The sequence below is a fragment of the Neomonachus schauinslandi genome, chromosome 2 (assembly GCF_002201575.2).
Source record: "Neomonachus schauinslandi chromosome 2, ASM220157v2, whole genome shotgun sequence".
Classification (NCBI taxonomy): domain Eukaryota; kingdom Metazoa; phylum Chordata; class Mammalia; order Carnivora; family Phocidae; genus Neomonachus; species Neomonachus schauinslandi.
Genome location: NC_058404.1, coordinates 68,500,803 through 68,528,056, shown reverse-complemented (window position 1 = coordinate 68,528,056; position 27,254 = coordinate 68,500,803). Strand labels below are relative to the sequence as shown.

General features: G+C 35.9%; 1 protein-coding gene across 5 annotated transcripts in view; it reads left to right on the top strand.

Moving 5' to 3' along the window:
* Positions 1-27,254, top strand: part of RAPGEF2 (Rap guanine nucleotide exchange factor 2) — a 242,243-nt gene that overhangs the window by 144,877 nt on the left and 70,112 nt on the right. For 3 of the 5 annotated variants that reach the window (XM_044912859.1, XM_044912858.1, XM_044912857.1), the window contains exon 1: positions 2,542-2,601. The exons of the other annotated variants lie outside the window; for them this stretch is intronic. In XM_044912859.1, coding sequence (XP_044768794.1) covers positions 2,542-2,601 — 60 coding nt within the window. Of the gene's footprint in view, positions 1-2,541; positions 2,602-27,254 lie in introns of those variants that run through there. 5 annotated transcript variants of the gene reach the window in all.

Here is a 27,254-nt window from a genome sequence, read left to right as displayed (position 1 = left end):
TTTAGTTTTTAAAAGATCTCAGGAGGAGTATGTTAAATGTAGAAGGGTGGGTGAGGTAAAAATTGAATCCAGACAGTTCAATAAAGAGACTTTTGCAATTTTTATGGCAAAAAGTAATGAGTGGGATGATAGCAGCAGAAATGAAGAGAAATTTAAATTTGAGAAAAGGTAGAGAATTTAATTAATGGGATATTGTGATGGATTGGGCATGGAGAAAGGTGTTAAGGATAACTCGTAGATGTATAAATTATACAACAGGACCATGATGGTCCTTTATTGAAGAAGTGCATGAGATGAGGAAACGGTGGAAGCCAAAACTAGGTAATTCTTGAGAAATTTGGTTGTGAAGTGGGTTCGTGTGAAGACATTAGACTGTAGCCATGGGAAAATGTAGGGTCTAAAGAAGGTTTCTGTTCTTTGTTTTGTTTTTGAGATGTGAGAGACCTGAACATATTTAAAAGCCAGTGAAGAGACCTGCTAGTTGTGGGGGAGAGGTGGAATATATGTGGGTAAGAAGGGATAATGGATAATATAATAAGTCTATGAGAGGGGTATACTGGGGATGGGCAGGAGAGAAGGATCTAAAATAGTCATGGGCAGAGAAAACGATCCAAAATAGTCATGTGGAGGGAATGGTTGCCTTTAGATAATGAGAGGGGAAAAGAAAAGAAAATAGTGTGGGTGCAGTTTTAAGTAGACAAGAAACACAAATCAGCAAGCACTGACAATTCCAAAGTCAATTATTAAAGTTGCTAGATTTTCCATATCTATTTTCTATTATGTATGCCATTTATAGACAGTTTTGACAAGAGAAATTGACCAGTACTTTAGAGTTAAAATGTCCTTATTCTTTGTCAGCTATAATGCTGTCTTTCAAATAACCTGCTAATCCAGATGAAATTAAGAGTTTATGGTAGAATAACATATCCTCATTAAATTTAAACTCTCTACCTCTAAAAGTTTGATTTTTTAAAAAAAATTGTGAGTGTGTTTATTTTGTTATTATTTGCAATGTGCTGTGTGCGTGCATGTGTGTGTGTGTGTGTGTGTGTATGGGTGTTTGTGAAAATCACATCTAAATTTATATAAAGCTGTTAAATGTGCATTTTGTAAATTTTTGATAGATACTTGCTTCCTGTAGCACAGTAATGTTTGAGGGTGGGGAAGAGGTCACATCCATTCTCTTATCTTCAGATTGGTTTTAGTTCAAAGCTGTTCAAGTAAGTCCTTGCTCCGTTTTCCCACCCTGTCTTCAGTGATATTATTTGGAGTCAGCAATCAATGGATTCCATCCCTCTGAGACTTGCTTAACCTACAGCTGCTGATATAATACAGGCAAGAGCTTGTTACTTTATCTGAATTGTCCATCGCTACCTTAATGAGTGAAATGGTTAAGTAGAGGAGGGGGCGAGTCTTAAGGAATGTGTGTACCATTTGAGCTGAATATCTCAGTGTATGTAGAGAGAGGGAGGGTGAGAGAGAAATCCACTTACATCACTGAGAACTGCATTGAGTGTGAGCCTTGCAGGTTAAGAGACAGACTACAGTGTCTTGCTTTCTGCAGGAAGCAGCAATGCCGTTTGTTCCCTAAGAGGAATTTTTTATTTAGAAAAGGAAGCTTTCTCTCTACCCAGGAAATGGCTTTCCTTGTGCGTTGCTATGCCAACTGCCTGCAGCCATGGTCCTCCAAAGTAAGCACAATAATGTAATTATATTGGTGTATTGCATTCAGACTCATGATTCTCGAGATTGTGTGTGTGCATGTGTTGTGTTTCTGTTAGTGACTCTCTTGCTAGCAGTCATGCTTGTGTTGACTGTGAGGGACAGACATCATTAAATTAAATGTCCATCAGTGTCATGCTGCTAAGATTAATTGTGCAAACTTGGTTAGTGGAGTGGGACAGAGATCACTGGTCACCACTCTGTCAGCATCATTAGCAGCTAGGGAGGAGGTCCTGATTCACATGCTCTGCCCTGATTTTTTTCTTTCTTTCTTTTCCTTTTTTCTTTTTTTCTTGGTTGGAGGGGTCCGTATGTGTGATTGCAAATGAAACAAGAGTATTAACAATGCTTGGCTGAATGCTAGAGACTGGTTCTTATACCACCCTGACTAATATAATTCTGTATTAAGCCTTTTTGAGGGGAGTCTGTGTGCAGTCAGCCATTTTAGCTTTTTTTTTTTTTCTTCTTTTCTTTTGCCTCTTGCTCTTCAATCTCAGAAATGATCTTGTTCTCTTGGAAGACTGAGAGCTGTATAAGGTTTCCTCTGTCTTGTCATAGCCTAAGATGGTTAGAGTTTCAGTGTTATAAAAATGGAGACGAACACCGTTGTTCGGATTCCTTTTCTGGTCTACAAGTGTGAGGGGTTTTTTAAGCTCACCAGTAGTGACACTTTCAGCTGCAGCTTGGTTTCCTCCTCTCTTTCTTTTTTTTTTTTTTTTTCCTTTTTCTTTTTTAATTTAATGCTGTAGAGGGTGACTTGCCATCCATGAGAGATTGGTACATGATGTGTAAATTCAGTTCAGCATATGTTTCTTCATTATGAAACCACTAGCAATCCCAGCTAACCATGGAGTTATGGGCCAGCAGGAGAAACATTCAGTAAGTATCGCAAATGCTGCTTGTGCTTCAAAAGCACGTCAGAGAGAATTGCTTTAAAATGGGAATTATTGCTGCTTCTGTTCAGGGAAAACAGGTTTTTTAGAGGGTGTGACATAGTGTGCTTGGAGGAGGGAGGGTAAGTTACGACTGGCTCGTGCTTCCAATTTTGTTGTAATTTTTAAAAATTTTAAATAAGATCAACAATTCATTTAAGACAAAATATTGCCTTAAATTTCTGTCATCAGAAATGAGAACTAGAAAATTCAGCTTTAAGACTCAGAGAGTTTTTTTTAAAATGTTTTTTATAGTTGAATTTAATGAGAGATCACGAAAAGGATTATTGGGAACAGACGTCTGTGGTAAGGAATTCACATGTAGGTTTGAGGGAGGGAGGGAGAGCTCTGGGTATTGATTTGGTAATAAAACGTTTAGTCAGTGGGACTCATCTGACATCTTAACGTGCCTTAATAGGTGATAAAAACAGAGAATAATTTTTTTAATGCCACAAGTATTGCTTCTTTATAATTGATCCCATGAGTCAGCTATGCATTTGTCACGCTGAAATCCCACAGGCAGCTACTGCTGTTTGTGGGAAACACTTTTCTATGGTTAACACCAAGTCTGAGCCTCCTGTTACAGGAATGGGAGTTCTCAGAGTGCTACTTTTATGTCACCGTGTTGGAAGTTTTCTGCCATCACACGAAGTCATATTTTTATCTCTCTCTCTCTCTCTCTCTCTATTTTTTAAATTCCCCAAATGAAAATGTATAAATTTAGGCGGCTTATAGAGTAGTCTAAAGTATTTTTGAATTGCCTATTTTTACACCCTAGCATACAGAAAGTATTCTATTAGGGTGTAGGAATTATCTTTTACGTATTCTAAAAAGGATAATATGTTAAACTGCAAAAATGGAGATAGATCTCTAAGGCTTTGAAAATTTATAGAGAGGTGGCCATGAATTTAGAATATTTAGATGCTTAGGTTTATGGGTATAGTTTGGTTTTGTTCATCCTTATGAACAAAATTGTAAATTAAATCCAAGAGATTTTCGTTGAGGAAGTGACTCTGAAGGTACCATCTCACTTTTTCCAGTGAACCACAGGGTGCTTTTAGGGCAGTATCTGTGGTGGAAACATGTTATGATGCTGTGCTTAGAGCCCAGCCCTTCCTAATGAGATCCTAATTGTACCTCACAAATTAAATCTCTTCGGGCCAGATCCAGGAAAAAACCAGCTTTATACTTAATTTCACTAATAGGAAAGGTTGTTACAGAAAAGTTCTACTGTAGTTTGATTTTCTTAACAGGGCCTTCGAAATTAAGCTCCTCTGTAGTCATGGTCCCTCCAGGTGAAAATGAGAGTATTACTTAAGACTACTTGAGGAACCTTCGAAGGAAAGTTTAAACTACAGGTTCCTTGTCTACCTTTTTCATATAACCTTTCTCAAAATGGAGAGAGGGGGTATTTAAATTAATAATATCATTTTAGTGAACAAGGAAAATTGTTGAAATTATTTACTGGTGGTGGCAGTGGGTGGAGTATTACTAGATTTATGACAACAAGATCACTTGGGACGGATAACACCAAATAGTGGGTAAGCTGCGGCACCTAGTATACTATTCTGTAAGCATGTTTGTTTCCTGACAAGTGTTTTATGTGTATATTTTACTGAAATTTAGGGTAACACTATGACAAAAGTCACTGCAGCCATAAAATAGCCTTGAACCAAGCAATTTCTAAAAAACATGTGAGTGGTATTTCCCATGATACTTTTACAAGTTGGAATCCTAGAACTGGCTATCGTAGATCATCACGTGCAGCAGAGCTGGTAGCCTATGGTGTCAAGATCTTGCTATGAGTTTTTTGGTTATCTAGGCTTTGCTGTGTAATGAGCAGACCTTTAAGATTTTAATGATTTATAAGGTTGAATAGGAGAATAATTACTCTGGCTCTCACATAACAGGTGACTCAGTAAACTGTTGAGCAAAAATGAGTGAGAATGCCCCTCTTTTGACCTATGAGGCTTTATGAGAATAATGTCAGAGCTCATTTTAAATGAGAAAAATCTAGTAAATTCATATATACTTCCGTTTTTGCTTCTACAAAAGTTGCAGCTTTTTTTTCTTATTATGTTAATTACCATGCATTACATCATTAGTTTTTGATGTAGTGTTCCATGGTCCATTGTTTGCATATAACACCCAGTGCTCCATGCAGAACGTGCCCTCTTTAATACCCATCACCAGGCTAACCCATCCCCCCAACCCCTCCCCTCCAGGGCCCTCAGTTTGTTTCTCAGAGTCCATATTCTCTCATGGTTCATCTGCCCCTCTGATTTCCCCCCCTTCATTTTTCCCTTCCTACTATCTTTTTTTTTTTTAAACATATATTATTTGTTTCAGAGGTACAGTCTTACACAATTCACAGCGCTCACCATAGCACATACCCTCCCCAATGTCTATCACCCAGCCACCCCATCCCTCCCACCCCACCCCCCACTCCAGCAACCCTCAGTTTGTTGCCTGAGATTAAGATTTCCTCATATCAGTGAGGTCATATGATACGTGTCTTTCTCTGATTGACTTATTTCGCTCAGCATAACACCCTCCAGTTCTGTCCACGTTGTTGCAAATGGCAAGATTTCATTCCTTTTGATGGCTGCATAATATTCCATTGTATACGTATACACCACATCTTCTTAGGGTTGCGGTGGCTTCGCTTCTTTGACAATAGAAGGCAGTGAGAAACTAAAAAGCAAAAATGTTAAATTGGGCGCTTTTAAAAGAGCTGTGATTGGGCACCAGTAGTAAACTCACTTATTCTACTTTGTCAGGATTTTTCAGATCTTATGGGCTTTTATTCTTTATTTCTGGCTAACTCAGCGCATATGTCAGTTCCTGGCACATAGTAGGTGCACAATAAGTACTGTTGAATTTGTTGTTTAATTGTATTTTTGGATTAATGAAGTCTCATTTAACCCTCTAAACTAGTAAATTTCATATATTTCATTACATCTCCTCCCTGTCCCAGTTCTAGATAGTCGGTTGATAACACTGAGATGAATACCTGTTGTGTCACCGACAGTGTAGCCGGCACTGGGCTGTATCCTTACAGTCATCATCTAGTGCCTTCAGTTAGTCTTCAGAGGGATCTTCTGGTTTTGTGAATTTTGAAAATAAGATACATTTTAAAAATGTGTGATAAAACTGCTTTTCCAAAAGACTACTGTTGAGCACTAGTTGAATGGACTGCGAATAGATATTTCATGAAAAAAGTTTTAAAAGCTCAGTAAGTTGGGGAAAGCCTTAGGGTGGCATTAAAGGCATCATTACTCTGTTTACCAACTGTTTTTTAACCTGCCTCTCCCCTTTTTGCCTGCCTCGGGTTATCTAACTGGAAGGGTGTTCCTTGAGCATTCTATTAAAAATTCCGCGCTATACGATAACTTTGAATCGTTGCAGATTTTTAAATGAATTACTTAAAATAAGTCAACTTGATACTGTGAAACCAATAATCCCTTTTCCAGTTGTACATTTTTTCTAGAAATTACTGGTCTAAGTAGTGGGCTGTACTTACAGTAGATAAAACCTCAGTCATGATTGAATAATAATTTTAAAAAGTGGTGTACATAAGAAAACACTTTACTTAAATACTTGGAATAAATCATAATAGCTGTTGTTTATTGAGCACTTACTGTATGACAGGGACTGTATATTATCTGACTTAATTATTACAACAACCCATTAAAGAAAGGTGTATTGTCACCTTTTTAGAGGTAATGAAACTGAGGCTTAGCAGAACAAAAATAAACTTTTCCAACATCTAGTAAGTGGTGGAGCCATCATGGGCCAGGTTTGTCTGGTTTCATGGCCCTACTTTAACCACAAACCTATACTACTTCTCCTTATGGAGCCAAATTTGGAGTACATTAGGTGTGTAGACTGCATCATTATGAGAGCTGGTATTAATCAGTGGAATGCATAACTTGAAAAAAATGCTTGCTTTTCTCCTGCTACTCTTTTTCCTGGTGTTTGTGACATTCCAAGCACTGTCAACATAAAAAAGCAACAATGTCATGATCAAAATTATTGTACAAAACTTTCATAAAAGTAGTTTTATAAAGCTACTTATTGCTTTGTGCAATTTTGATGTTATCTTGAGACTTGAGTTGGGATGATCAGGAATAGGTGGAATTTAGCTCATTTCCTTCCTCTTTCTGCTTTTCTGTGTTTGGCCTTATCACACACATACCTTTTTATTTTTGCTGCTTGACTCTGTAAACAACCTTCATGCCTCAACTTCTGCTGTTCCCTTTGTAACTTGTGACAGCCTGACCTTGGCCACTTGTGCTTCATTGGAAGCACTGAGTCTTGCTGTTTCTTCTACCCTGTTTGTGCTTTAATGAAATCTGCATCTATCATGGAAGCCAACTTGAATTTGTGATCACCTCTCAGAAGTCCATACTGGTCATGGTTCCTTTGTAGCCATAAATATAAATTTCATTATTTCATTAGCCCTAACCAAGAAGGGTATAATGTAGCTTAACCATACGTCTAAATTCCTGTTGATCACTAAAGCCCTCTATAATCTACCTTCTCTTCCTTATGAACATATTTCCCCTCTAATTAGGACTTTTTTGTTTAGGACAAGATGACCTGATTACAGACCCTTCAGATTCATTTTCTTTTCCTGTTTCTCAGAATGCAATGCTCTTTGCTTGACTTTCACTTGCTCCTTGTCTCTTCATATTCATCTCTGCTTTTTCTGAGTAATGATTTAGTGGCACCTAATATGTAATGCTTAATTTTATTTATTCTTCTTTTTTTTTTTTTTAAGATTTTATTTATTTATCTGACAGAGGGATAGAGAGAGAGAACAAGTACGCAGAGAGGCAGGCAGAGGGGGAGGGAGAAGCAGGCTTCTCGCCGAGCAGGGAGCCCGATGTGGGGCTCGATCCCAGGACCCTGGGATCATGACCCGAGCCGAAGGCAGCCGCCCAACCGACTGAGCCACCCAGGTGCCCCTTTTATTTATTCTTCTAACCAGTGCTTGTAAATTGGTTTATTTACAGTTAGATGAGAGATCATATCTTGAATTAATTCTTCACCTTCCTTATACCATGTATTAAGGATGTAGTTGCAATTCGGAATTGTTAACTGTTAAAAGTACAGTATAGAGAAGAAAGAATAACAGGTGAGGGTCCGAGGCAGGAAGATATAGAAGCATATGAGGGGGGCGCCTGGGTGGCTCAGTTGGTTAAGCGACTGCCTTCGGCTCAGGTCATGATCCTGGAGCCCCTGGATCGAGTCCCGCATCGGGCTCCCTGCTCGGCAGGGAGCCTGCTTCTCCCTCTGACCGTCCCCCCTCTCATGTGTTCTCTCTCTCTCATTCTCTCTGTCTCAAATAAATAAATAAAATCTTAAAAAAAAAAAAGAAGCATATGAGGGATCAGAAAGTTAGGAAAATCAATGAGATCATCACTGTTAGAATGGATTATATTAGAGAGTAGGTCAATACAGGTGATGGAGAGGAAGATATTAGGATACCTGACAAATAATGACTATAATTTGAAGATCCAGCAAAGGAGTGTGACCTCCTCTTCATCTCCACCTCCCAAAGCACCCCCTCTATCTTTAACTAAAATAGATTTAAGAAAACTCAATTTTTAAGAAATTACTTTTTTCCTACCATGACAATTTGACTTTGTCTGTAAACACTGAGTAGAGTATCTCTTTAATATAATTTGATTGATACATTTTCCTTAGCAATGTAGAAAATAGCATTAAGATTAATTATGAATGTTAGTTTATGCGTCTTTTGGGTTAAGATTCCACCTTTTCTTTATCTGATCTTTTTTTCATCTATTATAACAGATATATTTCCTAAGATGAAATAAACTCATCTCTTGGGGAGGTTTTTCACTGTGCTAGCTAGCAAAGAGGCCTGAGAGGAAGCAATATGCTATTGTTTTATTCAAGGACAAGGTCATCTTGTCTTGGATTTGGGCCAAGAAACCCTAGCAACAAATAATAGATCTTTTTACCCTGTTAGAAGTGAAGAAATCTATTTTAGAAACTTGCAGTGTATTGCAAGCACTACTTATATGTGTGATATTGAAAAAAGCTCTGTCTCATTGTGGAATATATTAAAGAAAAATCCTTACTTTTAGTCAAGAGAAGAACCATACTTCCCATCCTTGCTTTTAAATATTGTTTAATAATTTAATAACGGTCCATTTAAAAAGAGACTGTATAAAAAGTAAATCAATTAAGATTAGTGAAAAGAGAATGATCAACTTAAAAAAAAAGAAGAGAATGTTTAAAATGCATCATTAGAAGCTCAATTATTTCTTCTCCTTTAACTGTTTAACCATAGTAAGATCACTAATTGTAGTTTTCCCTTCTGATTTAAAATATCATATTTTATATGTTTGAAGTACTGATACTTAATTTGCACCAAAATAAATGCCCTGTAAATTTGGTCATGTAGCTATAAATATCCCTGAAATATAACCTGAAATTTCTTCAGTCCATTTCCTTGATTTTAGGTCTGACAACACTCTTAAATATTTTATTCAGGTAATCTGTTTAAGAATCCCTCCAGAGTAATTGTGCAGTTTTCTTCATTTTCCTATGTTTAGTAATAGCCACATAAAATTATTTTTATTTAATTTAAATCCCTAATGAAGTACATTTTAATGCTTACTTTATGTACTTAATAAAAAGAAAAAGAATAATGTAGTATCATCACGTCTTTGGCAGTCTTTTGTAAACCTTGGAAAACTTCACCTATTTAGATCAAATGACCATTTTATCATTATCCACATATTTTATTTGGATTGTGGTTTGGTTATGAACTTTTTTTTAAAAAAGAGGTTTTAAAAACAAAAGAACATGAGTGTCTGGATGTATATAGAGATACACCTGGGTGTGTGTGTGTGTGTGTGTGGTTTTTTTTTTAAGATTTTTATTTATTTTTTGAGAGAGAGAGAGAGAGACAGCAAGAGAGGGAACACAAGGAGGGGGAGTGGGAGAGGGAGAAGCAGGCTTCCCGCCGAGCAGGGAGCCCGATGTGGGGCTCGATCCCAGGACCCTGAGATCATGACCTGAGCCTAAGGCAGACGCTTAACGACTGAGCCACCCAGGTGCCCCTGTGTGTGTGTTTTAAAGGAAAGTTTGTAAATGTGTCCTTCACATCCCTGTTAATTTCCTTGTTCTAAGATCTTTACTCTTTCTGACCTCCTTATTTTTCTTCATCATTAAGAAATGAAATTTATTTTTGAAGACCTGACATATGCTTGTGATTATTTCCATTTACAGTATTAAAATGCACGTGCTATTAGTACTGACATAGAAGTTACAGAGTTAAATACTGTGCCCATTTTTTGGGAACACAGATAAGGAACATGTACAAAAGCATATAGGAGAACATAAATATACATTGGTACTCCAAAGCACATAAAGAAATGATGTAGCAGAATACACTCACAAAAGCGTTGTGCATCATACAGGTAGTCCTCTTAAGCTCTCGGTCCCTGCCCTTGCCCTTTCTGTTAGTAGATAAACACCTTGCCACCTAGAACTAGTCAGTTGTCAACCTCTGCCATTTCTTCTTCTTCTTCTTTTTTTTTTTTTTTAAAGAAGTGAGTTTTATTTATTTATTTGGTTTTTTTAAAGATTTTATTTATTTATTTGAGACAGAGAGCATGAGAGGGAGGAGGGTCAGAGGACGAAGCAGACTCCCCGCTGAGCAGGGAGCCCGATGTGGGACTCGATCCAGGGACTCCAGGATCATGACCTGAGCTGAAGGCAGTCGCTTAACCAACTGAGCCACCCAGGCGCCCATCCATTTCTTCTTCTTAATTGAACCTGTATAATAGGCCTTTTATGTTAGTTATGTTGTATTCTCTCTCATATATACTTAGTGTGTGTATATGATACATGATTGATCTTAATTGTACAGTCTAAGGTATGTGTCGTATCTGCATAACTTACCAGTCAACCCCTTCTCTATGTTCTTTTGTATGTTAGATCACTATATAAATATTCCCCTGTGCACTTCAAATCTCTTCATTCCATATCAGTACACCAGATCACACTGCATGTGCATTATAAAGGCTGTTCTCAGAGATGTCTTAGTTATGGATTAACCTTACATTTGTTGATTGATAAAGTGATAGTCTGAAAACACCTTTCAGACTAAAGTATATATTCTGTTTTTGTGAACGCTAGAGAAATACATGATTGGCTTATATATTGACTTGGGTTGATTATAAAATGAAATACCCCTATTTCATTTCATTTCATTCATATATATATACGCATTATATATATAATGAGTGTATTTCATGCATATGTGTTTGTGTAAAATAATTAAAAATAGCCCATAATCTCATTTCTAATTTAGGTACATAGAAAAAGCTAGAATTTAATATTCTGCATAGTTTATTTTATTGGTAAAGGCTAATTTTAATTAGAGAACTTAAAAATACAGATCATGATGGGAGCACCTTAATAATGAATTATTTCCTGTAGGTCAACTTTTCACTAAGTTTAAGTGCTAGTACACAACTTCATGCCTTTCATAATAAACAGAGACAAACATGGCTGTAAAAAAAGCTATAGAGTTGTAATCTTGATTGTCTCTGTTCTCTTGGAGAAACAGAATGGGTTCAACTAGACATTTTTACTCTCTGAGTGATTTTGAATAAATGAAAGCACTCTTTTTTTTTTTTTTTCTCCTCTCTCAATAATCAGGAAAAATTTGGAGTTAAGTGGGGATATTGTGACATATAGTCTTTCTGGGTTTTATGGAACTGAGACGTGCATAGCACTTTTACTATTAGTGACAAAGAAGATTCCTTGGAGTTATCAATAAGGATTTAGAAGATTCACTGGGCCTGTAGTGGCTGAGCAAGGGAGAGCCAGGGGAGGTTGGCAGAAGTTGAATGATGATTACAGTTTACAACCTAGGTTTCTAGTGATTGAGATGTGAAGGCTGAAATTAACTTTTTCTTTAAGGTTGATTAATCTCATACTTACCTGTTTTCTTAAACTACACTTTTCTTCATGTTAAGTGGCAATTAAAAATAGGCATTTTATATTTGTATTAATGTATAAAGTTTCCTATTTCTTGTTTGAATTAATTCCATTTGTAGAAACAATCAAATGTCAAAATTATACTACTTTAGAGATAACATTTACCTAAATATAAAAATAATTTAAAATTATTTTAGAAGGGATACTGCCTGAATAGGTAAACTAATTTTTGGTGCTTGTTTGCTTTGTGTTATGGTTATTCAGGTGGCAGTTTAACCTGTGGCTTGTCTGCATTATTAGTTTTGTGCATAATTTATAATTTAAAAAATACATAACTTATATGTTCATTGAAGAGAAAACAGGTGAAGACAAGGACAGAAAAAGAATCAGAGTTTTACTAGTCAGACAAAACCATTGGTAACATTTTAATACGTATCTTCTTATTACAGACATATTCGTATTATACCATAGAATAAAATCTGGTAATAGCATTTGTTCTAGATTTTCCTCCCCCCCCCCCAAAATATATGTAGAAAATATATTTAAGGACAACTGATTTAAGAGACACACTGTAACTAGTATGAAGCTTCTATCCTAAGCTGCTTTGTCTACTTTATAGTTTCAAAGTTTGCCATATATTAAATATTGATATGTAATGTAGTATGTATTATATATAGTATTTTACCTTTTGAGGGAAAGTTATTTACTTAGAGCTTCTTTAGTTAGTGTTCCAATTCCAACCCAAATATGGAAGAGAAAAAATGCAAAATGTGATTTTAATAAAGCTTACTGCATTCATATCATTGTGCTTTTCTTGAAGTTTATGAAAAAATTTAAGATATTGGAAGTCAGTATTAAAATGTCAAAAGAAAAAAGAAGTGAGCTTTCAAATGGCTTAGCTAAAGAAAATATATAAACACCTGTGAAGGCAGTCCTGTCCTCTTCCCTTTCCACTGTGTATCATGCCTTTTATCGCTGAAACCTTTTGTGTTCCTTTTAGTTGGGCATATTCCCAGATTTCTTTACCCTTCTTTATCCTTTTTGCTTATTGTCCCCCTGAAAAAAATTAACAAATTGGTATAAATAAGATTTAAAGCCTGTGTTTTGAAGAAAAACATCACAAAAGTTGACAGTGGTGATATTAAATGAAAGCTTACTTTTGCTCTAGAAAAAGAGATATGGATAACTTAAATATCTCTCAGTTTTTTTTCTTAGAGCAAGACCACTTAAGCTCTCTCTTCGAATAGAAGAAGAGAATATAGATTGTAGTTCTCAAATAATAGAAGTGTTTTCAGTGTTAACTGAATAAAATGTCAAAATAAAACACTTAATGTTTTCTTTTATCCAGATTTCTATCAAAGAGATTGAAAAATATGGTTTGAAAATTTTGCAGCTGGTTGCATATATTTAAATGCTTGGGTGAGCAGTATTGACAAAAAATACATAGGAGTGCACAAGCAGGAATGTCATGTATAATTTGAATAGTCTACAAAGATGGAAATAGGACCTGAGCTGTGCCACAAATAAGGGCAAGAGATAAGCAAGATGTGAAGAAAAAGGAAATGGGAGGAATGTTTGCAAGGCAAACAGAATGAGCTAAAGCACTGAATCAAAAGTGTTCATGCACAGTCAAGGAACAGTGAGTATAGATCAGCTCGGCCGAGGTGGAGGGTCAGCCAGAGGTACACACGTTGATGAGAGAGGGTTCAGACTGTAAAACCCTCTGAATGGCAGCTCAAAGAGTTTTGGCCCAATGCTGTGGATTCAGGTATTAATTAGAAAGCCATTAATGGTAGAATATAGTGAAAAGTGTGATGTGGCCAGGGTACCACCTGAAGTATGGGCTTTGTTTTAAGTCTTTCTTGAGGGTAGCTAGTAGACAAACCATTTCTATCGATCTGGACATAGCTAACTAATCATTTCTTCTAATTATATTAGGTAAGCAGGTGGGATGGATCAAGAATTCCCTAACATTATTTTCTTTAAAAATTTGTATTTTAATGAAAATATAATTTTTTATCAAATTTAAGACACGATTGACGATTCATCTTGCTTTAAATAACCCAGTATTTTCTTTTCATTGATTTTCAGATGGATCCCAATTTCAAAGATGTTAAAATAAAAAAATAAACTGTGTATCTTAGAATCAGTGAAATAATGATATTAGTATACTACTTAATATAATTTTGTTTAATAACACTTGTAAATTACAATAATAGTGCAATATAGTTGTGGAACTAGATATACAAAATCACTGGTTTTGGGAAAATGTATTCTATATTTGGTCTTGGTTTTTTGTGAATAAGACTTCACTTCTGTCTCAAGAGTTGCTCACAGAAGAGTAGCAGGAGAGACACCTGCTGACATGTGTATTAGTGTTATGTATGGGGCCTAGTGGAGGAATATACGGGGGGCAGCTGGAGCCCACCTGGTGGATATAAGTAGATGTAAGGAATATAAGGGCATTTCAGGCAGACAGATTTTGGAGGTTTTAAGCAGCAGATCAGAGTCATCCGATAGAAGAACTAGAAGCCCAAGATGAAATGAGGTTGAAGATGCCCTGCTCCCATATTGGTTTCTATGCTGTAATCTTGTAATTTATATGAAGCTATCTTTTCTACCTAAAGGAAACTGAATACTGAAATATATTTTAAAAAACTACCCTAGGGATCTATAGGAGCTCTTAGAACTTAGCAGTGAATGGGAGAGGGGGAATCTTAAGTTCCAAGAGTAGTTTCACTTTTTATCTGTAAAAATAACCCAATTTAGGAAGTAGTTTGTACATGAAATCATGAAAACTGTAATCTGACCAGTTGTAACCTTTGTGAAGAAAGTTACACAGAGAGAATGGATTAGGAAAAACTGTAGCCTAGTGGGCAGAGGAGGGCTCTAGGGCCAGGAACTTGGACTTACATTCTGGCTTCACCACTTACCAGCTATGTGAGCCTAGCTAATTTATTTAGCTTCCCTATTACGTGGACTCCATTTGTAAAATGGAGATATGGTTGTGTGGAGATTAAACGAGGTAAAACCTATAAAGTGCTTAGAGTAATGCATGGCCCATAATAAGCACAGTTCCTATGTTTTTAAAGGTGGCTGTTTATCGTCCATTATCCAGGAGGTAAGGAAAATTAAATCTGTCATGAGACTGTGTTAGGTTTTCTCTTTGCTTAGATGACATGTCCTTACATTGATTCACTTTTCTTCCTCTGCAGTTCCATACTCAGCAAGCAATCTTCTGTTCACTAATTTAGTATTAGAGTAAAAAAGCAACAGTAATAATGTCATTAGCTAAAATTGAAGGCTTCCTATGTTCTAGGCAATGTTCAAAACTCTGTTCATATATCATCTCATTTAATCCTCATAACCATATAAGTATATTGTCCTCCTTTTATACACAAAGAAATCAAGGCATAGAGAGATAAAGTAACTTCCAAAGTGATACAGCTAATACATGGTGGAGCCAGTGGAAGTCGTTTCTTGTACATGTGTGCATGCATGCACGCACGTGCGCACACACATACATGCAAATCTAATTTTGGAAGCTGCATGAGGGCACTAAACTTAGCTTCGAGTACACTATTGCAAGGATGGTCCAATTCCTTGTTTTCTATGTATCCTGTGGATTATAATTCTCATCAGAAAATTTGAGAACAGTTATATTTCTCCCCCTACATTAAGATTTTCCTTAGTAAGTTTCAAAGGGATTTCGTATGTGTGATGTAGTAATTACTATCCCTACCACAAAATATAGAGTAACTTTACCTTGATCTTGAAGGAAATAAAAGAAATATATTTTATTCCCCTTTAAGTGTGGCTAGAGTTACAAGAGTGTAATTTTGTATTGAAGAATTACTCTCTTTACACGGAAGTTTTCTTTTGTTAATTCAACCTTTTCCGGGTCCCCACACATATCTGAGATTTCCCATCTGTATGGTTCTTCAGAGATCTTTCACATTATCTTATTTTTATACTTGAATATAGAAAAGAATGCTGTTGGTTTTTTTTTTTTTCAACTTATTGTTTGGGTGATATGCTTGCCCTCTTAATTTGTTTCTAGTGCGATAAGTAATTTATAAGGAGCTAATTTTAGCATTTAGCCAGATGAGATGGTTTTTTCAACCACACAGATTTAGCAACATTGTCTTAGCCATTTAAAATACAGATAAGTGAATCATAGTTAGATCCATCTTTGTCACAATGTTGACATTTCTTTAACCTCCTTCCCTATAACACATATTTTTGGGACTGTGTAATGTACTTACCTTTTAGAAAGCTGTGTTAAAATATACTTTAGCCTGGCCGCAACAGTGACCCGAGATCTGATGATTATGGACTCTCTTGCAATTAAGAAGATTTTTCTTGGCAGCGCTCGTGGCCCTAGGTTCAGTCCCCATTCTTTGTGAAGTAGGATGGTGGGCAGGGCATTGTAGTAGGCTGGGTCAGAGACCATCCCTCAAGGTGTATCAAGTACTGGCTCTGTTAGCCATGGGATACACATTACTTCTTTTCTCTGTTTTGTTCCTTCCTCTAAGTGCTATCCACAGATACTGCAGAAAGAAGATATTGCCTTCAGTTGGTTTATAATAAACTTAATGGGTAGCTTTGAAGTGTTACTCTGAACCTGAGAGCACACAGGATGCATACTGAAATGTCCTAGTGTAGCAAAACTCACTCACTAACAGTGCTCATTGCATATCATCTTCAAGTATCTAACAGGGCTATTTAAAGCAAAAAAAAAAAAAAAGAAGAAGAAGATAGCAGGAGGGGAAGAATGAAGGGGGGGAAATCAGAGGGGGAGATGAACCATGAGAGACGATGGACTCTGAGAAACAAACTGAGGGTTCTAGAAGGGAGGGGGTGGGAGGATGGGTTAGCCTGGTGGTGGGTATTGAGGAGGGCACATTCTGCATGGAGCACTGGGTGTTATGCACAAACAATGAATCATGGAACACTGCATCTAAAACTAATGATGTAATGTATGGTGATTAACATAACATAAAAAAAAAAAGCAAAATACCTATTTGAGCTGTGAACCTTTCCCCATAGTAATAGGAACTATAGGTTTTTGTAGCGTTAAACAATAAAATACTTTATATACAAGAACCTTGCTTTGAGTCCTTGTTCTGATGTTTACTAGCTGCTCAACTGTTAGGCAAATCATGTAACTCCTTGAAGTTTCTGTTTTCTCACTTCACAGTGGAGATCATGATGACAGTACTGGTCTCCCTCACAACCTTGTTTTGAAGATTATTAATGATCACAGTCATAGTTAACAGTTGTTTTACTGAGTACTTTACACATATTATTTTCTATAATTACCAAAATAATACTAGGGCTGAAGTGAGAATCTCCCTGTGTTACTGATGAAAAACTTGAGGTTTAAATAAGAAAAACGTAAAAAGTTAATGTTTTCAGAATCTGCAGACTCTACAGCCTATGTGAATCTCAGTTATTGATGCTAGATTATAATACTCCAGAATCATTTGTCTGTGGGTTGGCACCCTACCTCTTCTTAGCAGCTGTGTGGCTTTAAGCAGATTAGTTAAATGTTCTGAACCCTTTTTCCTAGTCTGTAAAGTGCTGTTAATGATGCCTACTTCATAGGTTGGTTGTGGGGATTACGTATGGGGCACAGACAGGGTCTGGCATTCGGTGGCATCCGTGAGTTTGATTCCCACTTTTCTAGCCAGGAAATTTCCCTTTTCTTGGTTTTTAAATAGAATGTTGACAGTGATGTAGAGATTTATCTTTCTTTATCTCGTTTTAAGTTCATAGAACATGAGTCTCTCTTGGACATCTTCGATCAAGTATGATTTGCTTTAAGATCCTTCATTAACTACTTTTTACAGATGGGAACTGGTTTTCAAAATAGCTCATAAAAGATCATAGTTGCTATGAAAAATTCCCGTTAAATTTTCCCTAAGTACTTTAAAAATTTTCCCCACTTATTAAGTGATTTTGTGCAAGTAGAGCTGCTTAGTAAGACCTGTCTTTGTAGTCATTTCGTGTGTGTGTGTGTGTGTGTGTTTGCAAGGAGGTATTTTTAGATAGTTTAGCTGAACAGCAATCTGACGTCTTTAGAGGAGACATCAGTTCATTATGTGGATACAAATTCTATGCTTTCAGCTTTTATACACCAAGTCTTAATTTAAATCTGTTCTTCTTGCCTTTTCTAACGAAAGAGACTATATCATGGTATGTATTCTATTTCTTCCTAAGGTTGGCCTTTCTGGTTAACCTTTGCTTAGAGAAATGATCAAGGTAGAAATGCCTTTATTTTGCTCACAACTTAATATAGATTATAGAAGCAGGAATTTGGGGTCATCTTTAAATATGCCATTATAGATTATGCTACACAGTGTTTTTCTATTGTGATGTGATTCAAGGGATTTAAAATAGTCATTATGGGGCTCATAAATGCTGCTTTCTTATAAGAAGAAAAATTTAAAGGCCAGGATGTGGGAGTTCTAGACCTCTTAACTGTACATACTGCTTTTCGGTCAAAAAAAAAAGCCTCTGCTTTGTGAAAGATAATTTAATGCTGAGCATGTAAGAGGGACATGGTTATTTGCTTTCTTGTTGCTCTAAACACAGTGTTGTATATATTAAGTTACGATAATATTTTCTTTTGTCTGGTTCTTCTCATCTTTTTTAAAATTCTGGGAAAAGAAGCTCTTACAGCTTAAGCAAATTAATATTAGTTGTATGTGACCCTTGTTCTCACAAAAGTGTGCCTTTGATTAATAATAAACATAGAACTTATGTATTTGTTTTTCTAATTTTACTACAGCTAATTTTGGGAAAGTATTTATATAGAAGTTCAAACGATTTTAAAATTAATTTTCAAATATATGTTCTTTATTCATTTTCCAAAATTTAAAATTTGTATTTACTTCATGTCAAAATGTCTAAGCTTGAGTGAAAACTTTTGTTATTCATTTGAACATGTTATCCGCATGGTGTGAAGCTTCTAGGATTTAAAGCTTGGTTTTTAATTTTTAATTCAATTATTTGATACTGTGTGAACTAACCAGGATTTTAGTGCTATTTTAATTATTGCAGTGGAATTCCTCATGTTTTACTTTATTTTGTAAACATGAAGCTTTATCATAGAAAGATGAGTTTCCAAACCTAAAGAAAGATATGATCTTGGAGAGCCAGATTAATAATGGACATCTGTCTGAAGATATAGAGAGGTTTCATTCTTCAAAAATAAATAAATAAATAAATAAATAAATAAAATATAGTAGGGTCAGACATGACATTTTTGTAGTATGAAAAACAGAAAAAGGAAATCCTAAAGCCTGACATTTAAAAAAAAAAATCTTTCTTGTTCTTAAAAATTAGTGGTGTTATGTAACCACTTAAGAATTTAGCTGAAGCCTGATATTAAGTGACTCACATTCCTAGCTTCTTAATGATGCTTCTTTACAGTGAAATTCAAGCAGTTGCCAGATTTTTAAGTCATGAGTTCATCCCCCCCAAATTTGCATGCAATAAAAATTGACAAGCTGTGCCAAAAAAAGGTGTTAACACTGAAATTCTTATATGCTAAGTGCAACATATTTTATGTTGGCTGTTTCTCAGTGAAATCATCTATATTTAAATTTAAGAGAAGTGAACAACTTTAGGCTAAAGTTTCTTTACTGAAAAGTGGTATAACAGCTCCTAAATCTGGCTTTATTGGATCCTTCTCCTAATTCCCTTAGCACTTCCGTCAGAAAAGCCATTGTTCTTTCAGAGTTGTTTACCCCAAATCAACCAAGAAAGGTATCTGCCTTCTTCTAACACAATAATATACTAACCATATCAATTAAACATGCTCTCAGGTAAGGCAAATGTTTTCTTGTCTCACCATTCACTGACTTTAGGGAGATACTTATATAATAAGCTTCTTACACAAATAACGCTGAGCAACCCTTAGGACTTGTGAAATTGAACACTTCAAGGATTTTTTTAAGGTACCTGGTGGGACTAACCACCCTGGGGAGGATTTAGGTTGAAAATATTAAGGATGTTGTTAATCCTTTCTCCCCCACCCCCACTCCCACACCACACCCACCCACATGTACACATAGAGCAGGTCATCTGCTCTAAGATTAGCAAAGCAGCGTCCTCGTGGGGATATGCAGTACCTGACTTGTCAGGTATCCCTTCACATCGACACCCCACCCCCCTTTTCCTGAATTAAAGGTGATTAAATCTTTATTGTTGTTCCATTCACTTCAGAATATCTCACAGATTTGAAACATAATTAAGTGGAATATATAGAATTCTCGGCAATTGTGTATTTATCATCACCTTCCCCTCCTTTCACCACTTAAATCAGTTATTCACTTTGGAATAAAGACGTCTTAATTTACTCTCTGCATTGACCTAAGATTATTTCCACCTCCTTTACTTTTAATTTCCTATTCCCCAGTTTTCTATAGTTGGTAGAATACATTAGAATAAGCCTTGTTTGGTCATATATGAAGATATGCATCTATCTAGTTTGATATGAAGATATCTAGTTTATAAGCATCAGAGAATAACAGATGTCAGACCATGGCCTTCAAGGGAAGAGGATACACAAAAGAAATCAGAGATTATGTCTTATTTGCAGGATGTGTTTGTTATTGGTGTCTTGGTTACTATTTAGTTTTTCTTGATTCTGATATTTAAGTGAGTTTTCTTAAGATGTAAAAGAAAGAAGATTTCTATCTTAGGAGGTCTGTTAATCCTGAAAGCATTTAAAGAACAGACTTTATTTGCAAAGGCACATTAAGTCAAATGACAAACATCTAGTTCAACTGAACTTTTATTAGCTTTATACATTTGGAGGAGGTACTAGGTATTTTGCAAGTTCTTTAAAAGATTCTGTGAGCAAAATTCTGGATGTTTAAGCTAACTTTAAAATATAAATGAATTCCTATTTTACATTCCTGTGGGGCTACTTTTTAAATTTTTTGCTAGTGTGTATCTAACACTTTTATATTAATGGCTTAGATCAAAAGGGAGAGAAAATGGGACCTTGTATCTCTTGTTGCCCCATCTGTTTATTGATTTCAAGAACCTTTGTCCCATCACAGTATAAATCAAAATATTTTCTTCCTCATCATCATAATCAACTTGATCATCATTTATTATTTTTATATGTATTAACATGTAAACACTTAATGAGCAGGTGAAAAGTCTTACAAAATTGTGCCCCCCAAGCCAGACATCCATTGGTTGATTATAATAAAATTCAAGACTATATATTCAATTACCCACTAGATATATTGATGTAGATGTTGTCAACTCAGATTTGACATGGCCAAACTATAACTCCTGAGTGTTCTCCCAACCACCACCAAAAAATAAACCCAACCAACTAACTAATCGAGTAGGCCACAAATACCTATGATTCTCTAGTTTTCCTCATCTCATCATCTTTGGCATTACCATCTATTAAGATATTGAAGCCCTAAAGCTACAAATTATCTTTGGTTCTTCATGTTGCCCAAAACTCATTATTCTTCATCAAATCCTGTTTGTTATACCAGGTAAAGGTACTTGCTTCTGTCCTTACATGTAAAGACCCTGACCACTTAGCATTATGAAAGTTACATGCTTTTCTGAGAGCAATCATTGTTTTAAGACACATAATTTGTGACCATAATTATGTGTCTGTAATTTGGAATTGAGATTAAAATTAATCCTACATTATTTTTGATATATACAAACATCATACATCATTAATAATGAGTTCCAAGTTACTTTTCCCTTTTAGTACTTTTTGTGTTCTTCAGAATACTTATTTAAAAATATTAATGCTACAGTTTATATTGTAGAGAATTTGGAAACTCAAATTAATTTTTTTCTATTACATAAACATAAGATCTGGATTCTAGTGTTAGCAATGCCATGCTAATTCACCTTCTCAGACATCAGTTCTCACAACTGTGAAATGAGATTATGTTAAATGAACCCCTAAAAATACTCCCAGGTCTGTCACTGTAGTTCATACACAACCTTGCATTTGTATAATGCTTTATATTACTGGAATTCTTTCACATTTATCCTCCATTCATTCTCACAGCTCTCTTGTGAGATGGGCAGGACAGACCTTGTTATGTCTGTTCTACGCTGGTGAGGAAATTGAGTTGCAAGGAATTTAAATGATTTTCTTGAGTCACACAGACAGCTTGGAACTAGCCATGTCTTCTTTTTATAATGTCATATTATAAACTGTGACCTCCTAATGCTACTCTCTAGTTAGGTGCTTTGTCAAAAGAAGTATCCATTTTATTAGGATATTTAATAAATTATTACTGAAATAATGTGAATATTTTTATAATCTGACCCCTTGTTCTTTGGAAATCTGTTTAGGCACCCACAGAACTTATAGGAGGTCAGAACTAATTACTAAAGTATTGTAGCAACCAGTGCCATATAATTAATCGCCATTATGGTACTTTAGATAGAATTTTTATCTTTTGAAGAAGTTAAACAGTTGATTACAGAGACCCCTCTAAGTATCACAGGTTAGGTTTCAAAAGGCCACTTTGTTTGCAGTAACCTAGATGGCATGCGTCACTCTGTCCTAACTTGTCTTTCCACTTGCATTCTAACCTCTTGGAATCTGTTGTCCCTCCCCACCACCCTACCAGAATGATCTTATAAAACATAACTGGATCTTGTTAATTGCTTATTTAAAAAGTCCAATGTCTTCCCATTGCCCTTAAAAAGCCTAGTTTTTAGCAGGAATAGTTCTGCTCTTCTGACCTCATTTGTACCACTTTCCCCCTCAAGCATTCTCTCCCTTTCTCCCATCTAGTCACCTTGGACTTCTGTTTCTTGAACATTCCTAGGTTCTTCCCACCTTAGGGTCTTTGCCCTTGAGATCCCCTCTACCTATAAAGCTCTCCCCGCCCCTTGTTTGGCTAGATCCTTCATGTTTATTCATCCCTCATCTCAAACGTCATTTTCTCAGAGCCACCTTTCCAGGTTGCCCAATCTAAAATAGCCTCCCAGAAAATAAGATAAGATAACCTCCCTGTTCCCAACCACCACTGTCCATTACATCACCCTACCTTTTTAGTATTGTCTTTACCGTAGTTGCTCATATCTAAAGTTGTTTTGTTTATTGTTATTTTTCTTGCTGTTCCACCCTCAAGCCCCTCCTGCCTCTAGAAATGTAAATTCTAGGGAGCAGGAATTTTGCCAGTTCCAGTCAATTGCCATATAACTAACTCCTATAGCAATGCCTGGTTAATTGAAGCAAGTCAGTAAATACTTGTTAAATAATTAAGTAGATGAATGAACCTTACAATTCTGAAGTAGAATTCCAACACTCTTCATCTTCCAGGCTCCTCTTTTGGATCTCTACAGATAGAAAGTCAAAAACTTTTTAGCCCAGAGGCTTTTGTCCTTAACTTTTTTGTCCTGACTTCTGGGAAATCCAAACTAAATATAATGCTTAACTATAGTTACTGTAGGCATAGGTTTTATATAATTCCATCCCTCTTCTGTTCCTTGTCTTTTCATCTTATTCTGGTGATCCTGCATATAACTGCTGGTAAGAAGAGGTGACTGTGGAATTGGGAAGGGAGAGAGAACATTGGCAACAGATAGTCTTGTTCAGTGTCTCTCAGCCGCTTTGTCTTCAGCTCTAAACTAGGGTTGATAGTTCTGTGGTTCGTGCATGTATTAAGTACCGACTATAGCTTGGGCACTTTGAAGCAAGGGAAAGAGTGATGAAAAAGGCATATTCCCTTTTGGACTCACCTAGAGTTTAACCTAGAGAGTTAAATCAACAACTATGGTAAAGTGTGGTTAAGTTCCATCACAGGCAACATTCTCGGTGTCACAGGAGCATCTTATAAGAACTTCTCACCTCTACGAGGAAAGTTCAGAGAATTAGCCAGCCTAGGGGTAAGTGTTCTTCTAGGAGGAGGGAACAGTGAAGACCCAGCAGAGAGTTATAGCGTCTGACTTTTCAATAACCATAAAGAGCTTTAGAGATCTAGTATGGAGACTGAGAGGGCAGAGAGGTGTGTGAAAAGATTAGGAGGAGAAGCTGGTGGGTGCAGTGGTTAGGAGTGTAAACACTTGCCTGAGGGTGAAAAGAGTCCATAAAAGATTTGTGGCAGGGGATTGACAAGATCAGGTGTGTATTTTTCTGTCCTCTTTTAAAAGTTTACTCTGGCTGCAACATGGAGAAGAGATGGAAAGGGGGAAAAAAATAAAAGACTTGCAAGGAGCAGCAGGAGAGGACGAAGGTGGTGCGGGACCATCAGAGGGAAGTGGGATAGTATTTGTAAATCCCCTGGCACAGTGTTGTCACTGCAAGTGTGGCTCATTTTATAAGTTCTTGTTTTTGCTGAAGGTGAATGGAGGCTATGTAACTTCCAGGTTATGAAAGTTAAACTGTTTATATCCAAAGACATGTTCAATTTATTAAGTGCTTGTGTGTGTGCATGTACGTACATACACACATGCACTGACATCACAGATTATATTAAACCAGTCATAAGATTCCCTAAGTGCATCTTGATTAATGCTATTCTATTTTCCTGATTTAAACTTGGGGTAATAAATTAATATGCGTACACGTACATGCTTAACAGAAAAGTTCAGAGAAAGTAGTTGAAGTTTGAGGAAAGTAAAACCTTAATGGACTGATAGAGTACTAAATGTTGGTGTTAATTTAGGAAGAATGTGCTTTCTAAGAGAGTCGCTCAATTGATTATGTAAATAAATCTTTGCAGATGACTGAGAAGGTCATGAAAAATGCTGGAGCATTGACAGAAGTGAGGGTATTAGGAAGGAGTCTCCTTATGAGGTAACGTTGTGTTTGACTGTGTCTTAGTAATTCGAACTATTCATTTGATGATATGGTGTCTAAGGTTTACTAGTCCAAACAAAGAAAAAAAAAAAAGGGGAAAGATGAAGGAAAAAGAAAAATCTGTTAGACTTCTTGCAATTTATGCACTTTGTGTTTCTGCTGACCCTGGGCAATGAGTAATGTACCGCACATGTTCAGTCGGTTCTCCCATAGTGCCCTCCAGACAGAGCTAAAGCAATGAAATTATCTGGTGTGCCAGGGTTGACACATAAAGCCCTTGACAATAAACATTAAATTAAATGTCCTAGCATTGAAGTCCTTGGAAATAAATGCTGAAATGAATATCTTTATCTTTGAAGTAAAAGGAAAAAGTGATACACTAGACACATAAAATTAATACCTACTATTTTTGTTAGTAACTTAAGAGGGATAACATGTAATTATTTTTTGATTTAAAGATTATTGTCTAGCTAAGTTGTAGGACTCATCACTGGAAAAGTAGCAGTTCTGGTGGTAGTGTTTGAATGAAATCTAGAAACGAACCATTAGAGGTAGGATCCGAGAAGTCGATTAAAACCAAAGTTGTTTCCTCTGTGTGTGTGTACATGTGTGTCTCACATAAATAGAGTGGGATTTTTCAGTAAATTAAGTTACACAGCCAGTGTACCCATGAGCGATAACTTCGAATAGACACGACTTCACAGTTGAGTCACACTGCCTATGGTGTATCCATCAAGACAAGCTACAATGCCCTTGTTTGCTGATGGCCTCTTGATACAAGCTGTAATAAACATCTTTTTCTCTTTAAGTCATGTGGAATTACTCATAAATATTTATCAAAAAAGTAACATATATTCACAATAAACACTTTGGAAAAATGCTTTAAATTCAGGATGCATACATTGTGAGTGCTCAAAACCCTCCAGTGGCTTCCCGTGTCACTCAGGATAAAATCCAGAATCATTACCATAGCTTTCCTACATGATTTCAGCATAGAATATCTCTCTCTACTAATTCCCTCTGATCTTCTCAGAGCTTTTACTAACGTTCTATCTATTCCTAAAACATACCAAGGCCGCCCCTGCCTTTGACTTTTGCTCTTGATGTCCTTGTATTGCAAAATGCCTGTTTCCCCATTATGTATCTGTAGGGTTCAGGCATTTGCTCCATCAAGGTCTTTGAAATGTTATCTTAGTGGTGAGACCTTCTACCCTCTATATCCTGTATCCTACTTTATTAGTTTTCAATTTACTTAACTCTGTGTGACATATTCTTATTTGTTTGATGGTCCTACTACCACACACAAATGCTAGGATGTAAAGTCTATGGAATCTAGGATTTGGGGGATATCCAAGCTTCTTCCTAGGGAAATAAAGGTTCAATAATTCCTATTTTTAAAAGATTACAACATAAATTTTAACACAATTATTTTTTTTCTTAAGTGGTCAGTCTATTCAATGAAATTTTTGAGTACTTAAATCGGTTGACTACAAGTGGGTGGGTTCTAGACTTAATTTTCCATTTAATTTATTCAGCAGTATTTTTTGAGAACAAATAATTATTTTTGAAGACTGGTATTTCCATCATATAATATTTGTGTCATGAAATGTGAGCAGATATTAGTAGTCTCCAACTCATAGGGCACTGAAGAACTCCAAAGATATTTTATACTGTCTTTGATTCATAAGGTACTATGATACTTAGTTGATTTTGTTAAGTTGTATAAATAGCTAAGAATTTTTAATAAAATGTTTAATAACTATATTCCTTTGGCTTAGAGATGTACTAGACTTATCTCACTTTTACACAAAGACAACATATATTATAAAAATATATGGAAAGTAATGTATGTGTTATATATATAAAGTATGTGTGTATATATATACATACGTATGTATGTTTATGTGTATATGTGTAGGTGTATGTTATGTGTATTATTAGATAACATAACACACATATATACATCTATAAAATATATATATCTAGCAAAATGATATAATTGGAACTGTTCTTTAGAAAATAAGTGAAAATGTAAAAAATTTTCTCATCTCAGTATCACATCTTAGATCTTCCCTGGCTATCCTGTGACTCTTCATCACATCAGTCTCTCTCTCTCTCTCTCTTTTTTTTTTTTTAGTTTTTATTCGAATTCCAGTTAGTTAACATACAGTGTGATATTAGTTTCAGGTGTACAATATAGTGATTCAGCACTTCCACACAATACCCGATGCTCATCACAAGTGCCCTCCTTAATCCCCATCGCCTATTTCACCCATCCCCCCACCCACCTCCCCTCTGGGAACCATCAGTTTTGTTCTCTATAGTTAAGAGTCTGTTTCGTGGTTTACCTCTCTTTTTTTCCCCCCAAAATCACTTGTTTTGTTTCTTAAATTCCACGTGTGCCTGAAATCATATGGTATTTGTCTTTCTCTGACTGACTTATTTCACTTAGCATAACACATCAGTCTCTCCTTTAATCTTTGTTGAATGCAGCACTTATCACTATTTGGCAGTTTTCTTCATTATCCTTTTATTGTTTGTCTCTACCCACTAGTTGTAAGATCCACGAGAGCAGGGAGTTTATCTTTCCTACTCCAATATCTAGAAAACCTGGAATAGTGCCTGGTATACTATCATAAAGTGGGTTTTCAATAAATGTGTTGAATATGTAGAAAAACTGTAATGTTTATTTTATCCAAATTGGACCTAGTACTATGAGGTCAAGATATTTTCAGAGCCCCACCTACTTCTCCTTAAGGAATTTAGAATTTCATTGTGAAAGATTTTTCACAAATAGGTCT